The 16,415-nt window shown below is 36.6% G+C and overlaps 1 protein-coding gene across 2 annotated transcripts in view; it reads left to right on the top strand.

Moving 5' to 3' along the window:
• Positions 1-2,041: 2,041 nt before the first annotated feature.
• The window catches only part of LOC144453549 (uncharacterized), a 28,309-nt gene continuing 13,935 nt past the window's right edge, over positions 2,042-16,415 (top strand). Inside the window, exons 1-6 of one of the 2 annotated variants that reach the window (XM_078144878.1) lie at positions 2,042-2,116; positions 10,540-10,847; positions 11,562-11,864; positions 13,281-13,396; positions 14,827-14,949; positions 15,495-15,624. In XM_078144878.1, the coding sequence (XP_078001004.1) occupies positions 10,544-10,847; positions 11,562-11,864; positions 13,281-13,396; positions 14,827-14,949; positions 15,495-15,624 (976 nt within the window). In that variant the 5' untranslated portion in view covers positions 2,042-2,116; positions 10,540-10,543. Of the gene's footprint in view, positions 2,117-7,852; positions 7,930-10,539; positions 10,848-11,561; positions 11,865-13,280; positions 13,397-14,826; positions 14,950-15,494; positions 15,625-16,415 lie in introns of those variants that run through there. The other variant, XM_078144869.1, reaches the window with a different exon arrangement.

The raw sequence follows: 16,415 nt of genomic DNA, 5'->3' as shown, positions 1-16,415 counted from the left end.
CCTTAAGTTAATGCATGACCCTACACGGGAAGACTCGCACGTATAAGTTACATTATCGCCACACTGCACAAGCTGCATCGTTGTCGCTTAACTTGTCTATTATCCGTTTGTATTCCTCATCGTTGAATGTAGATAAATAACTAGTTGAAGGAAAGAGTATTTTCTTTTAAAAAAGTAATAATCTTTATTCGTCCAAATAAAGTCGGTTGAATGCTCGCCACAGGAGCAGCGCCATCCAGTGTTGAGGAAGCAGGAGGAAACCGGACTATTTAAGATTAGAGACAATTTTTTGTGTGATAAGAAAATGTGATACACTATAATTATTGGCATTAAGTGCAAGTTGTTAATATAGGCATAGGATTTTTCAAAGCTATCATTTTTAGCTCTCATATCATCTAGGGTGCTATTGTTGTCGGTTGTCTTCAAGGTCTGTGTGTGTGCATGCGTGCGTGCGTGTGTGTGTGTGTGCGTGCGTGTGTGTATATGTGTGTGTGCATTTGTATTTGATTGTGAATGTGTATGTATGTGTGTATCTGTCCGTCTGTCACCGTATTATCTCTGAGTACAGAAAAGAATAAAAGAAAAGAAAACGACGACGACGACGACGACGACAACAACAACAGCAACAGCAACAAAAACAACAACAACAACAACAACAACAACAAACAGCAACATGTACAACAACAGCAGCAGCAACAACAACAACAAAACAGCAAGCAAAACAAATTGGACTATATCAATAACATCGTAAGCTTACACATTGTAGCTTCTGAAAAAGTTTGTACAATATCAACAACTAACAAGAATATAAATGTGATGACTTTCGAAGATCATTTAGTTCACTTGCTATGTAGGAAGGAATCGAGTTATGATGCAATACGTCGCATGGCATGGAATAAACATTGACAATGATAATCACATGACTTGATTGTCGCGTCAGATAGTCATGTCTCAGACTGCGCCCTCTTTTGTCAAGTCTGAGTTTTTCTTTTGTTTTCCTACTGCCCATGCCATGGCAGCGCTTGATTTCTAAAACTCACCATTCATACATAGTATGAATCAGAACTTAAAACTTGAAATGTACGTATATGGATAAGAACTTGGTATCTCGGATCTTAAAATCAATAAAACAACTTTACTGTGTTGTTCTACTTGAAAAACAAACAATTCGTGACAATATAAACCACTTCATCTTTGTGACTCAGTACTTTACCCACTTTTTAATTTTTTGTTAGTTCATGCGATTTGTAAACAAACTGGGTTAAGACAGGTAATCACTACGTCAATTCACGTCTTGTCTGCGCATGTGTGTGTCACTTCCCCCAATAAATAATTAAATAATATTATATAATGCGAATTAAAATTTATAATGCGCATTTTCTCCTGACAACTCAAGGCCCTCACAATACAAGTTACCCCCGTATGGGGTCGATGGCGACACAACAACCCTTCATACCTCCTCATCAATTCCCTGGGGAGCATGAATAAATAGTTTGATTACTTGGATTTACTTGTGATTAAATGTTTTGCTCACTAAGTTTGCTTACAAAAAATAACTCCCTGTGAGATTACACAATCATTATGGCAACTTGAACGTTTTACACACATTTTTTCCAATTTATTGAGTAAAATACACGAACGTTTCATATTGTTTTAAGAAAACCATTTTAAAAGTAGAAAAAAAAACATTGTGAATGTACGTTTTGTTTCTTAACAATCCAAATTAATACCCAATTCTCATCTATATAACCCACTTTTTAGTACAGTAAGGCCTGTCTCGCAAAGCATGATGGGTAACATAGACCATATCGCGAAAACATGCAGGAAGCCTATACCGTCTATTTTACCTTTTCTAAAATGATTTCAAAATATTGTGTGCATCTCACTAGTCTGGGGGAATTCGTTAATCGACTTTAGGTAATAATAAACAGAAACTATATTATTGTTTGTGTCGTCCTTCAGTGACCTTTGACCTTTGGTAGTGAAAGTAGTTCGAGCGACGAGAAAACTAAGGTCGATATCCTCGTCCATTTCCGTGTAGACTGGATACCAACCACCGTGCAGTAAGAGTACTCCAGTAAAAAGACGTCAGCAACTTTGTTGTGCAGTATCCAAGGTAAATTGCTGTTGTGTTTTAGTGTAAAAATGAGCAACTCACTCGTAACGTATTTGGACCACCACTTTCATAATTTCACCAAAAAAAGTGGTATCATTTATCAACCGGGCCGTGTACCGTACACCGTGCAGCCAGCTAGCTAGCGAAGGTGCCGGGCACTCGACACAGATATCTGCCTTTTCAAATTCTCCATTAATTTTCATGATGGTGTTAGTAAAGTGCAATTATCGCGTAATGAAACGGAAAACTAGTTTCTCACACACGCATTTATTCATGCATTCTGGTGCGTTATGTATCGTTTCGTTGCAATGACGTATCATGTGATCACTATCCATGTGCTATTTTTAGATGTCAGGTCACGACGACCTGCTATCTTGTCTAGCACCTTTTAGTGTTAATTAACCTGGTAATAGGTGTTAGGTAACACCCCATTGTCTTTCAGTCTTGGCTGGCAGAGACGAGTAGATCCCGTCTATGGCTCATCATATACTCGACGAAACAGGTCGAAAATCCACAAGTTTATACGCGCCATTGCCATTGTATTATATGCTTTGGGAAGATTAGTACATGTGTAGCTATACGTAGTGAGACCATCACTAAGTCGACAAAATATGTCCACTGTTGACGAAGTAATCGAAGCGGCTTATCTCCTATATATAAATGCCGTATTTCTGTTAGTCTAGTTCCTATACAGTATCAGTACATAGACCCTCCACTGATCCACGTTGGTGGATGGTTTATGTGCAGTACACCACAGCTGGCATCCAGACTATATTTCTGTAAGCCTAATAGTAGTTCGTTGTGATAGGTCTAGCTGTGAGAGGCTAGCCGTGGAGTCAACATACTTGTCTTGGTTGTTGTATCGTCGGCTAGCTGCAATAATCGTAGCTCTGTTTTTATTTACAATATATTTGTATATATTTTATTTGGTGTGACTCAACATTGTTCGTTTCATACTAGCTGTTTATTTGTTTTAACAGGGTTTGCAAAGAAAAAACAAAGCTACAATTCTATTAATGAACCTGACCAATCTAAAATCTCTCGGCAATTATTTCCATGGTTTTCTCATAAAAATAGTCTAAAGAGCGCTCACAAAAGAACAAATGACAGTAAACGTAACAACCAAAAAGAAGTCATGCTGCATACACTACATTGGATTTTAATCATAACTTTAAAGTGTTTTAGCTATTGTTAGTACATGTTAACTACTGGTAAACATGAATATAATCAGTTTTATTTTCACATTCATTTGCTTTAATTCTTAACTTCTACTTGTCCTCTATGTAGTAAATGTTAAAACTGATCATCTACTCTGATGTAATCTTGTTTACCATGGAAGTATCTATGGGTGACACTACCATGGTTTTGTCATCTCTCTCCAAGAGCTATGGTTTTACTTAGTCAGAGGAGTCGCGTACATGCTAACTACACATCTATCCTTGCCACACTTGTATAGTGTCTATGTCAATTAACAGGTTTGTAAATATATGCACGACTGTACTGATGATGTTCATGGCTTCAACCATAGACCCCCCCCCCCCCTTTAACGCGGGCCATGGTAATAACAATGGGAGAGGTTTTGACGCCACTTGACAGGTGCTCCGATGAAAAAACACAGGAAAATATACACGAAAAACAGTGTCTTCATCGTCATCTTGAAGCATTGCCAGAAATACAAGCGTGTAATGCTTGAACAACCGACAGTTCGTGAGATGTGACATGCATGCCAATGAAAGCCGTTATATGCAAGTTTGTAATGTTTGGATATTATAAATCTATGATTAATTGATTTCTGAGATGTCATTGAAGACAGGTTCTGTCATCTTTCAGCCCTATATAAGACTTCATACAATCAGAGAGACAATGCAGTATCCCAGTGTATATGAAAGGAGGCCGTAGTCAAGGCCAATCATTCATTGGAACACATCTCTGTTTATAGTGATAGTTGTGTGCATTCACTATTAGCCTTTTCAATATATAATAATCATATTTACGTTTTATTTTCAACATCACAAAAAACCATTGGCCTCTTTTCATGGTAGTGATTTGACAAACGCCAACTGTTGTGACCTGACAAGACGGGGGGCAAAAATACAGACTGACTTGTGAGAATGATTTTCAACAAATAAATGTTTGTGCAGTGATATTGAGCCTGTACTCTCCACTGCAGACTTGTACAGGTGTGTTTGTTAATTTCAACAACTTTGTTGTGAAAAATCCTCCTCCTCCTCCGATAAATAAATAAATAATTAACCACGATGACTAGGAAGCAAACTGAAGCATGACCTACAAAACACACAAGTGTAAGGTCGCGGAGAACAGTGCAACATTGTACGCGTGACCTGATAATATCTCATCGAATGTCTAATATTAAACTCTAACTTAGATGTCACTCATTGCCCAGACCACTGAAGGTAGTCTTTATCGGATAATATCAGAGAGAATCTAATTGAGTGTCTAATGTCTAATATTAAACTCTAACTTAGACGTCACTCATTGCCCAGACCACTGAAGGTAGTTTTTATCGGATAATATCGGAGAGAATCTAATATAGTGTCTAATGTCTAATATTAAACTCTAACTCAGACATCACTCATGGACTGGACCCCCAGAGGTAGTTTTCATTGCATAATATCGGATAAAATCTCAGTAAGAATCTAAAATCTAATATTGACTCTATATTAGACGTTGGTCATGGCCTGAACCCCAGAGGTGCTTATTACCGGATAATAACTTAGGCGTCGGTCACGGCCCGGATAAAAGTAACTCTAGGGGTCCGGGCCATGAGTGACAACTGAGTTAGAGTTTAATATTAGATACTAGATACTAAATTAGACATCTAAGTTAAAGTCTATTATTCTCTATCTTAGATTTATCCGATATTATCTGATAAAATCTATCTCTGGGGGTCTGGGCCATTAGTGACGTCTAATATTAGAGTCTAATAATTTTAGATAATATCCTCTAAAATCTAATATTAGACTCTAATATTAGATGTCGCTCATGGCCTGAAGCCCAGAAGTACCTTTTTATCGGATGATATTGGATAAAATCCAAGTTATAGTCTAAAATCGAATTTTAGACTCTAATATTACACTTGGCATCAGAGTACTTTTTATAGGATAATGTCATCTAAAGTAAGTTACAGCCTGCATCTAACCTAGAGTCTAACATTAGATTTTATCCAATAAATGATATTTGTGTAATGTCGTGTTTTCATGTGGTCAGGTGTAAAAAAAAGACCGATCATAGCTCTGGAACTGTGCACTCAGCGAACTGCGACACAACTGCTGACAGAGTTCTCAAAGCATATTTCAGAGCTAAGGTGGCTATTGTCCTGCGATGCTACTGTGTTTGAACCTTAACAATCTAAGCGGCCAAGTTCGCATCACATCAATCAAATGCAAATGCACGATTAGTAAAATAACACTAAAAAATTATAGTAAACAATAAAGAAAAAATAAGCCTTTTAAGTTTCTGTGCTCCTCCTATGAATACTTGCTATGAATCTGACCACAGCTACTCATGTCCTAGTCTAGCTGCCAGACCTCAGGTGTTTTTCCGAAACAATATGACAAGCGACATTTGGTCGAGGATGGGTGTTTGCAATGAACTTCGTTTGCTTATTGTGTCGGGAGAAAGCCCGAACGTCTAGCAGCAAGACTACATTTTGTAGTGGTCTGAGTGTCCATGCACATGAAAAGAGATGGACAAGAAGATTATGCAAATACGCGACACTCCAATATTTTTGTTGATATAAATGATGAGGCACTTCTGCCAGCAGAAACCAAAAAATAACCCTCCCTACTTCAGTGAAAACAACTGCAGAGCCAATCATGAACAAGCAAATGACATCTGCCCCACATACACACTTGCTCTAAAGTACTAAATAAATTGAACAGTAACTGCCACAAATGGTAGATTGAATGACAGGTTTGTTGAGAATTAAAAAACCCCAAAAAAACCGTCATCGCACCATTTTAGACAAACTGTCCTGGCCTAGTCATGTATGTAGTTATAGAGGCAATTGCTTGAAGGATTTTCCAATGAGTCATTGCCACTGTGTGCGTGTGTTGAAATTCTGAATGTATGTTTATCTTAAGTTAATGTGGATGTCTACCTCATACATGTGTGTACACCCCTGGAAGTCAGTTCAATGAACTGAGTACCCACGGTTTTACTGACATTCACAGAGTATAATGTCAGCTTTATACTTTATAGCAGACTTGCCACAGGATTTTGGAAGCTTTTTAAAACTCTGGTAACTAGGGGGTCAAATACGAATACTTATTACAGCAAGTTAAATGGTTTAGATCTCAAAGTTTGTAATGTGCGCGCACATGCTGAAATACAGTAATAGAATTTAAAAAAAAAAGAAATACCCACCACTGGTACATTTAGTAAGTTCAGTTCAAGATATTTTTGCTTAACATTATTTCTATATATAGATAATTGCTTAGCTGCCAACTTACATATTATTATTAATGATTTTGAAAGAAAATGTTTGGTGATCACACCATCACAATTGCCATGGTGACAGTATCTTTGTCACGACATTTTGTATTTGTACAGTAACTGTTTTTTGAAAATAAGCTATGAAGTAGATTGATATGAGTTCAATGGACATCGCTACATGAACGAAAGTAACAAATTAAAGTACATAATAATAGCTACTAGTCCCAAGTCATCAAGAGATATGTCAAGATAAGTCAATTAGTTTTATTATTCCACAGGTATCTATTTCTCAAGGGGACATTTAAAGTAGAAAGTGTGACAAATGAATGAATGTCCATTAATTTTACAGTAATTAAGGATGTGATCAGTAAGTTAAGAAGGGGGGGGGGGGTACATGTATGTCACTGTACTGTTAAAAGTCCACTCCAGATTATAGATTACAAAACTGTTGTCTGACACAGTGATGGCAAGGCTATAGAAATTAAATGGTCCCGAACAAAAGAACAACCCCATGTATTATTCCTTATATAGCTACACTGATATGACAGTAATCCAAGAACCTGGATGAAACTCTAGCCTGTAATTTAAGGATAGTAAAAGAGAACTGGAGAGCCAAAATTCATAATATGATAAGTAATATTTTCATGTTTGTAGTATAGTAAATGTTTTAGTTGTACCAAAGTATATATTATAAATTTCAGAATGATAACACTGTAGTAGGAAACACGTTTTCAACAAAATATTTATAACAGACTTGTCAGTGCATATAATAACCACTTCCATTGTGTATGCACTAGTTCTAAGTTCTAAATTTACTTTCAATAGTGTATTACTAAAAGTTGGAGAACCCAGTGTCAGAAAGTTGAAAATCAGTTTCCCATACATTGCACTAGAATTTAGGAACGCCAGTGAAATTTAATGTCTTGGGGAACATCGTCAATTTTTTCCACTAATAACAAAAAACACTGTTTTCATATCGATCCACCCACCCCGCTATATAATATACATGAATGATCATACCCTGGATAATATGGTTCCACTTGAATACATTCACAATACAATTTGACTGATTAACTTTTAAAAATGTATAATGTATACACACATAGCAATTTATTTTTTTGTCATTACGTATATGAAGTAGTCATGGCAACACTCAACAATTCAAATAGTCGTCGTGTCAGTGTTGAGAGCTTTCTGGAATACGCCAGTCGTCATGTTCTTATTCTGAGAGAGCAGCAAGGTTTTAGGAAATATCAACAGAATAGTCAGTCATGTCTGTATTCTGAGACAGCAGCAAGCTAAGGTCTAATAAAAAAAATTGTGTGGTTCCGATTAGGCTCAATTTTAGATTCGATGGGGTAGGTAGATTTTTTCTTTTATTTTATTATATTTTTTTCATATGTGAGTGTCTAGCTGATGTAGTTATGTTTTCCGTTGTTTTTCATGTGGTCTCTGTATTATTGGTTTCTTCCTATCAGATGTACAGCCATTACAGATCGGAAGAACAGTTTCATAAATGAGTTGATGTCAGTTTCCACATCCACAATTTCTTACGAAAGTTCACAATTTTCACGAATGTATTATTTTTTTCTTGAATATGTAAAAAAAAGTTTAGGAATCGCCAGTTTCAAACTAGGTGGGGTCGGGTAACTGGAACCAAACAATAATATGTATTTTAGGCCTTTAGCAGGAAGTATTGATAGAATAGTTAGTCATGTATGTATTCCGAGACAGCACCAAGGCATGACAGTCACAAACCATTAGCGGTCCAAGTGCAACAAACCCACGGGCTTGCCTGGTGAAAACGGGTGTCATAAAAGTTGTTTGCATCTCTAAAGCTGTTTGTAGCTTTACTTATAATAGCCTAATAAATTGATAACAACTGATATAAGACGGAGATAAGGTTTGTCTCGATTGACTCACTCCTCAGAAATGATCTTACGCTGTGAACTACAATGTTTTACAGCTGTTTACTTGTGTTATGTAAGAGCCCATCATCACATGTGTAAATATTGGTACTCTTTGATAACAAGTCCACTTGCTTGGCTAATGGCTTGTCCCAGTAATGGTAAAGGAAGGATCAATAGAATAATCTTATTTAAGACATGTTAAGAGTGACTTTATCATCTTCAGATTGGAATGTCGTTTTCTGTTTGTGCATCCTGAATACGATATCTGTTGTGGCTGTCTAGTTATGGAAATTAACATGACAGAAATTTGCATAGTTGCAGATAGCTAGAAACTAACCAGGAATGTGCTTTGAAGAAGTACATTTAGTATATCAAAACATTTGTGATCTCTTTGGATCTTTTTTGTGGTATTATATAGTGGTAACTTTGATATTATCAGATATTATTTTAAGGGTTAAATGTGTACATTATATTTCTAGTTTTATGAGATATTCAAACAGGTATTGCGTGATGGTTTTTCAGTGGTTATGTCATAGGCTTGTACATTCAAAATCCAGCTCATAGTAGATTACTGTTCATCTTCTCTGCTTGATACAACCATGCAGAACCCAATAAGTATAACTGCACTACAGTTTCTTTCTACATTTCATTAAAGTGAAACAAACTAATTATGGTCCATGACTATTACTATGTACAGTCATGTAAATATGGTCTTTTTACATTGCATTGTGACCATATTGCCATAACTCAGCTTTAGTTTTACAGCAATATGCCTTTCTATGTACAAAAAACCCAGTTCAGATTAAAATTAAATTGATAACAAAGTGTATATAGCCAAAGGAGAGGTGCCATGTTATGGGTAGCCTCTTAAAGGACTAATTTGCAATGCAGATCTGTCAGTGCCTCAACACTTCCAACATAGTCTAGGTCCTGACAGGGTCCATACTACATGTGTATGTACTACAATCCCAGTCTAGTCAATCCCCTTGCTTGAGAGCAGATATGTGCCTCCCCCCTTAGACTGGAGATGGACTCCTGGTTAGATATTTTGCATAATATATCATAGTCGAAACTGAATCAGCTGTACATGTGAATATTAATGAACGATGACAACAGCCTGTCAACTTGTGATGGATTACTACTGGCATGCATCGTTTGCGCTTCGATTGCCATGGGGGGGGGGGGGGGGATTGAACAATGCACATTTATCGCCTTGATCAAGGGGATTGACTAGACTGGGATTATAGTACGTAATACGGTCCCTGTCAGGACCTAGACTACTTCCAACATGTATCAAGCCAGCATTTTCACAATTTACAGTCCACAAAATGCATCTAATTTAACAAATACGGTGTCATATTTCTTTCCTGAATATTCACTATAGTCAAACATTATGAGATAGTATAAAATAAATCCTATTTAGACCCTCTACAAGCTCTAAGATAATTGTTACACAGTCATTCATCGTGAACTGGGAGACTCAGGGTAGCTTTAATATATATTGTGTGGGAAGATCTCCAGAGGGAAAGAGTACGCCAGATACACTTCAGTATGTTCACTATATGTCTTTATTGTCTAGCTGCTTGGGTGGATTTAACTATACATGTGACAACACCCATTATGAAATATTACAGTATTTACACATAATTATACATAGATTACAGACTCATGGTTTACCCATGTGTGCTCCACACAATGATCCGACATCTCACATCATCACAGATATATTCTAGCATAATGAGCGTCATCTTAATCCAACAACTATTCATATGCAGATTAGGCCAATTCATTGTACATAATGATGTACAAGTCATGTAATTATTTTCATTGCCAGGCAGCCTTGCCATTTGTAGCAAGAAAAAAAAATGAATTTCATAACAGGTACATGTAGAGGAAAATAATGATCAAAAAAGTTATTTCTTTGCCATTCAAGTGGTCTAGCTTTTAATAGTTAATTTCTAATGAAATATCTGATTAAAATAAATCAATATTTGAAAATTATTACTTTGAATGTTGTCAACTTACCGACAGTTTCTTTTCTTTTCTTTCCTTTTGTAGAATAATGCTGCAGTACTCGGTCATAATTGTGGCCCTGTTGGGTTGCGTACTATCCACAGTACACAGTCAACCAAATCCTGATATTTGTATCCCGGGACCTGTTCCTGCCACTAATATGACAAAACCCACCCTTCCCGATCAGTTCATAACACACGTGGAATGGAAATCAGGTGGTGGCCAGTTTACAATGCAAATTAAGGAGTTGTATGATGGCAAGAATAACAGAGGAGCGGCAGTGTTTCTGCAAGATGGCACCACCACACATCACTCCTATGATTATAAACACAGTCAACATATCGAAATTACAGGTAAGTAACACATTGTCTTTTAAACCCTAATCGGTAGTAATCCTGCCAATTGGCCACCGACTTGATTTAATTGACCTGAAGAGGGTTCATTTATTGTCAATAATAGCCCCAAAGACTGTATATCTGTAAGGTGAAGCTATGTCAATATCATGCATGAATGCACATGTGTATTGCACCAAATGATCTGACCATTGCAATTTCTTTAGCCATGCATACACAGGCCTGTTGCATCTTTCAAAGAATGAGACATACATGTACTGTATATGAGCCATACACATACATAGCCTTACACGTACACGAAAAATGAAACATTTGTGAAAACAGCAACTCGGGCAAATGAGTGCACCAGCTCACTGATACAATGTAATATCCCAGTTAATAAAAAAACAAAAGATTGTATAGTTTGACCACTAGGAGTGCTGTTCAAAAGTGAGAGCATGATTGTTGAATACTACAACCTCCTTGAAAGAAATAATTTCTTAGTGTTTTACAAAAAAAGTTGTTGGCATTCACATATCTGTCAAAACATTCTTCTGAATAATTGTTTCCAAGTACATAATTTTTAGGAACTCAGATTAGTTTTAGCTACATTTTGTTGACTGAGTCATGTTTCGCTTTTCTTCATGTTAGTGCGCCCTCTTGTGGTACGTTGATGAGCAACTGGAATATGGTGTTTTGTAATACTAATGTAATCTGAATTATTTTGATTTACAGATGGAATTTGCAGTGTGAGTAAACTACCTGATTCAAAATTCAATCTGTTTGGATTTCACTATGAGGATGGAGAAGGTCATATTGATAGCGTCGCTAATATCTTTGACTTCGGCAACAGTTACAATGATACCTACATTGGTCCAGATACTGTGCGTGGAATTCCTGTTGACCACTGGTGTGGCTGTGTTTATAATGAGTCGAAGTACATGACAATGAAATTGGAATTCTACTTCTCAGAAGATGGGTATAGGACGCCCTCTGGAGACAACCAAGTACTTGTCCGAATGATTGTCAATGGAACAGGTCAGTGAAAGGCCACTTCAGTGAAAATGGTGTCACAGAATTGAAATTAAACTTTTGCTACCAAACACAAAGTGGAAAATTCTTATGGTACCTAACATTTTCGACTGCAATATACGGTACTACAGCTGTAGTTAATAGATTGACTCACTATTCAGATCAAAATTGAGCTTACAGATCTAGACATGCAAGTCTAACAAGATGTCATAGGTGCCTGTAAGTTTGTATTACCTTCCTGGTCTGTATGCCTGGACATAAATAGCATAAGTATGCCATCAAAAATTTTCAAGTATTAGCTTGTGACAAAAGTTTGATACCGTAATTAGTTTACTAAACACAAGACTTTTACTGATATTTGTAGTATATTATTTAGTGGTATTTCTATGCATCGATCCACATACCTACCACCATAATTGTCATCCAGTATATGTGTTTAATTTATCTGGGATAGATAAAGTGTCAATTCCACCAAAACCAGTCAACCCAATAATGTCAAAAAATACATGGCAGATGTTTGGCTGTGATATAGGCTTGTGTTGTCATGTATGAGCAAAGCTTATAACATGTATATGAACTGCGAAGTGAATGAAAAACATTCATGTATAGCTCAGCTTGATTGTGGTGTACTAGTAATTTGTACTTGTAGCTGAAAGCATGACAACATTGGTAAAAAAATATCAGCGTTTCCCCCCCCCCCCCCTTCATGACTAATCTTGACTTATTTGACATATTTGACTATATATGTGAAATATTTGAAATAGAACTTTTTATAATTTTACACTTATAGTGTTTGCGTATCAGTGGAACCAATTAAAGGCTTATTCTCAAGTTTTGTTTTTGATCAAAATTGTGTACAGCTCTACCAGACAACTAGTTTTCACACCAAATTGTAATTCTAATCTGAACTGTGTGTCTAGTCTTCAAAGATAAGGGATTACATGGAGATACACACACTGGAGCAAATGTACTACAACCACTGACAGACAAAGATTTACAAGCAGATTATGTTACAAACAGGGCAAGTAAACAAATGGAGTGGATTAATATCAGCATAGACACTGATGACAACTGTCAATCAAACGTGTCAGATGAACTGATTGCTTTGTTGAGTGATAAAAAAAGAATTTCAATGAGACACTACGCCACCCATGTCTTAGATGTGGGATGCATCTGAGTGGGACACGCGGAAGTACTGTAAAATGTAGGTGTGAGGAACAGTTGTCTGGCAGAGCTTTAGGAAAAGGTGGTTGTATCGGAACAAAAGAATGATCACATGTAATCTTTAGCTTCAGTGATTGGTTTTACACTTTAAGTGAGAATCTGGGATTGAATCCCTGGCAAACATAATCTTAGCAATTCAGTGGACTTAGTACTTTAGTTGACTTACTGCATCTTTTTTTTTTTGGTACCTTCTCTCAGTTCAAAATACTACTGGTGATGGCGAGCCTATTCCAGATGCATTCCAGCCATTTTATAATATGTATGATTACTACTCCTTTGAAAGTGGACCAGCTGAGAGTGAAATGGATTATCAGGTAAGGTACCTTAGGACTATATGGTTTTACATTAATCATGGCACAATGTCCTTGAATATCACATGACATGTTTATTATGAATGAATCAATACAGATTTAATGATGTCAGTCATTTATTAATTGTTCAGAAATGTTAACAAATGAGGCTCTAATGGGACTCTCTAATGAGATGGGACTCACTTCTGGTCCACTGAGAAGCTCCTTCTGAACAGCACTCCTAGTGGCCAAGTGATATAAATCTTTTGTTTTTCTGATAACTCTGGAACACATAAAGTACTAGTATTGAAGATATTCATAGGACCGTGACTGGATATAGAGATAATCCAAAGAGTATAATCAGAGTTTGTGGCAACTAATTAAAAGAAAAACATAGAATGACAGACTACATTCACATGTCATTCTTAGATTATGCATGATATTTGGACTTTTTTGTATTTTTTGAAAATTTTTATTTACTGTGTTTCTTCTGATTTCATACACAATTTTGTAACCTTGTTTTACATTTCAATTAATGTATGTAGAATGTGCCCCAGAAATAAACTTTTAAAACTTTTCCTGTCCTTTGTTCATAAAAATTCCAAACTACTCTCTCTGTTCCAATCTGTAATTTAAATAATCTTGGGTCAGCGTACCAATTGTTTTAATAGAGGTCCAAACTTTTAGAATCCAATATGGCTGCCAAATACTGTGTTATAACTCTATAAGAAAAATAAAAGATTGAAAATTTCCTTGAAAACAAGGTGATGAACCCCAAAATTTCTTTTATTATTTCAAAAGCATGTGTACGGAACAAGCTTTCCTATGGCAGTGTTTGGAGAGATCTGAAGAATTTTGATTTTTAAAATTTGTCCACAAGATATCTGAGTTTATTCTTTGTTTGTTTCATTGTCACTATGTTAAAATATCATAAAGTTAATGCTCCCATTGCAAACTTTTAGGGACTAACAGTATTTTCCAGGTACCACTTAGCTATCTATGCCGCCCTTGTCATAATGGAGTCATGATGGGTGAATGGCTAGCGTGACCGGCTTGGAATCTACAGGTTGCAGGTTCGAGCCCCGTCGCTGCCTGCTGTTTGTTTCTGAGTGGCTAAAGTCCTTGGGCAAGATTTGAACCACGACTGTGCCTCAGTCAACCCAGCTGTATAATTGGGGACCTGGTAGGATGTAGGTTGCAATGTGAAGGCTTTAATCCATTAATATGCGCTCAAATGGCTGCAATGGATTGTATGCTCCCCGGGGAGTTGAGGAAGACTAAAGGGCCATTGTGCCATTCTGATCCGAGCCAGGGGTAATAATTGTAAAGTGCTTTGAGCACGGAGTGGGAAAGCGCTATATAAGAACACAACATTATTAATAGTACACATCCAGTACCAATTCTATGTACATGTAAGCAATTTTAACAAGAATTCAGTATTTTCTATTTTCCAGGCACCACTTGGTTATCTGTGCCCAGGTCGTAACAGTACAAGCCCAATGCCAACTCTACCAAAGCAATTTTCATCCAGCAGAGAACATGTGAGGAAGGATCTGAAGAAAGTGCATTTTTACCGTGTAAGTACTAGAACCAAAATATACAGCATCAATATTTATTGAGTTTGAGCTCTATGTTTGTGGCTTAGTAAAGAGATCTTCTTGAGATAGTAACACCAAGACTTATCACTTGGCTATAGGCTAAGGTACATGAAAGTAGGAAAGAGAGCAAATCATAACTAGGCAAATTTAAGCCCATAAGCTTGCGCAGGGTAGATTCATTTGTGACCGACTCACGATGATATTGTAGATAGCATCCTCTGCATGGAGAATGCGCATAGTATATAGAACGCGCATGCATAGTCAATGCGCCGCAATGTATCCTTGTGTAAAACCACCAAAAACATTGCATAGTATATAGGACACACTAGTCATTGAGCCAGTACATGAGCTATTAAAATAATGCATTGTACATTTCTATCAAACCTCATCATCTGAGACATGGTCTATTTAAAACAGAGATAGATATATGAAATTTATTATATGTTATTGACCAAATGTTTAGTGGTTTATTATGTTCAGGATATTTACATTTTATAGAGTATCAATTTTCTATTCAACCACAGGACCATTATGATTTTGATGCTAAACTGGTACGATTCTTCATGGTACCAAATAATGATACGTCAGTCACTGGAGGTCATTGGGATCCGTATAACGGGGACCCTGTGGAGGTCATTCATGACTACAATACAGGTCAGTACACATAATTAAATTGTTATGTCACACTGGCCAGTTCTCATATATAGTGACATCACAGGTCAGTTACGCACAATGGAAATTCCCTGTTTACTATGGGTGACTAAAATTCTACTCTCAAGGTGACAGTCTTTATAATTGCAACTTCATGTTTGGAAGCATTAATTCCTGGCCAAATGATGGGTTAAGCCATTGACAGGGGTGGGGTGGGGTGGGATGGGGTAGCGGTAGCTTGACCCATTTGTAAATAATCTTCAAAATTACGCTCCGCCATAATAAATGAAAGGAAACATCTAGTATGTTCTGAATAAATAACAATTCTCTCACTAATTTTCATGTTAACTTTGTATTTTGCCTTGATAGAAAAGTTTTAAACTTTTGCTGCTACTTTTGTCAAGGAAGTTCAAACCCCATTCATAGTTTAAAATCAAGAAAAAATGAGGTCTTACCATTTGAATTGTTGAAATAGAGGTCAAAATGTTATCAAAAATTAAACCATTGTATAATCCAATATGGCCACCAAATCCAATATGGCCACCAATTCCAATATGGCCGCTAAATGCTGTGTTAACTGTATGGGAAATTTAAATTTCCTAGAAAACTCAATGTTGAACCCCCACATTTCTTTATTCAGTTCACAAGGGCCACAGACGAGCTACATATTGCAAACTCAGAGATTTTAAGAACTTTGAGTTTCAGGGAATTGATCCCCGGCAGATTCTACCATAAAATAAAGATTCTTGTTAATTCATATAATAATTGTAATAAATGCAATCTGACTATACCGC

Source organism: Glandiceps talaboti, chromosome 1 (genome assembly GCF_964340395.1).
Source record: "Glandiceps talaboti chromosome 1, keGlaTala1.1, whole genome shotgun sequence".
Lineage (NCBI taxonomy): Eukaryota > Metazoa > Hemichordata > Enteropneusta > Spengelidae > Glandiceps > Glandiceps talaboti.
The sequence above is the reverse complement of the archived record's forward strand: the minus strand, read 5'-3'. Positions and strand labels throughout refer to the sequence as shown.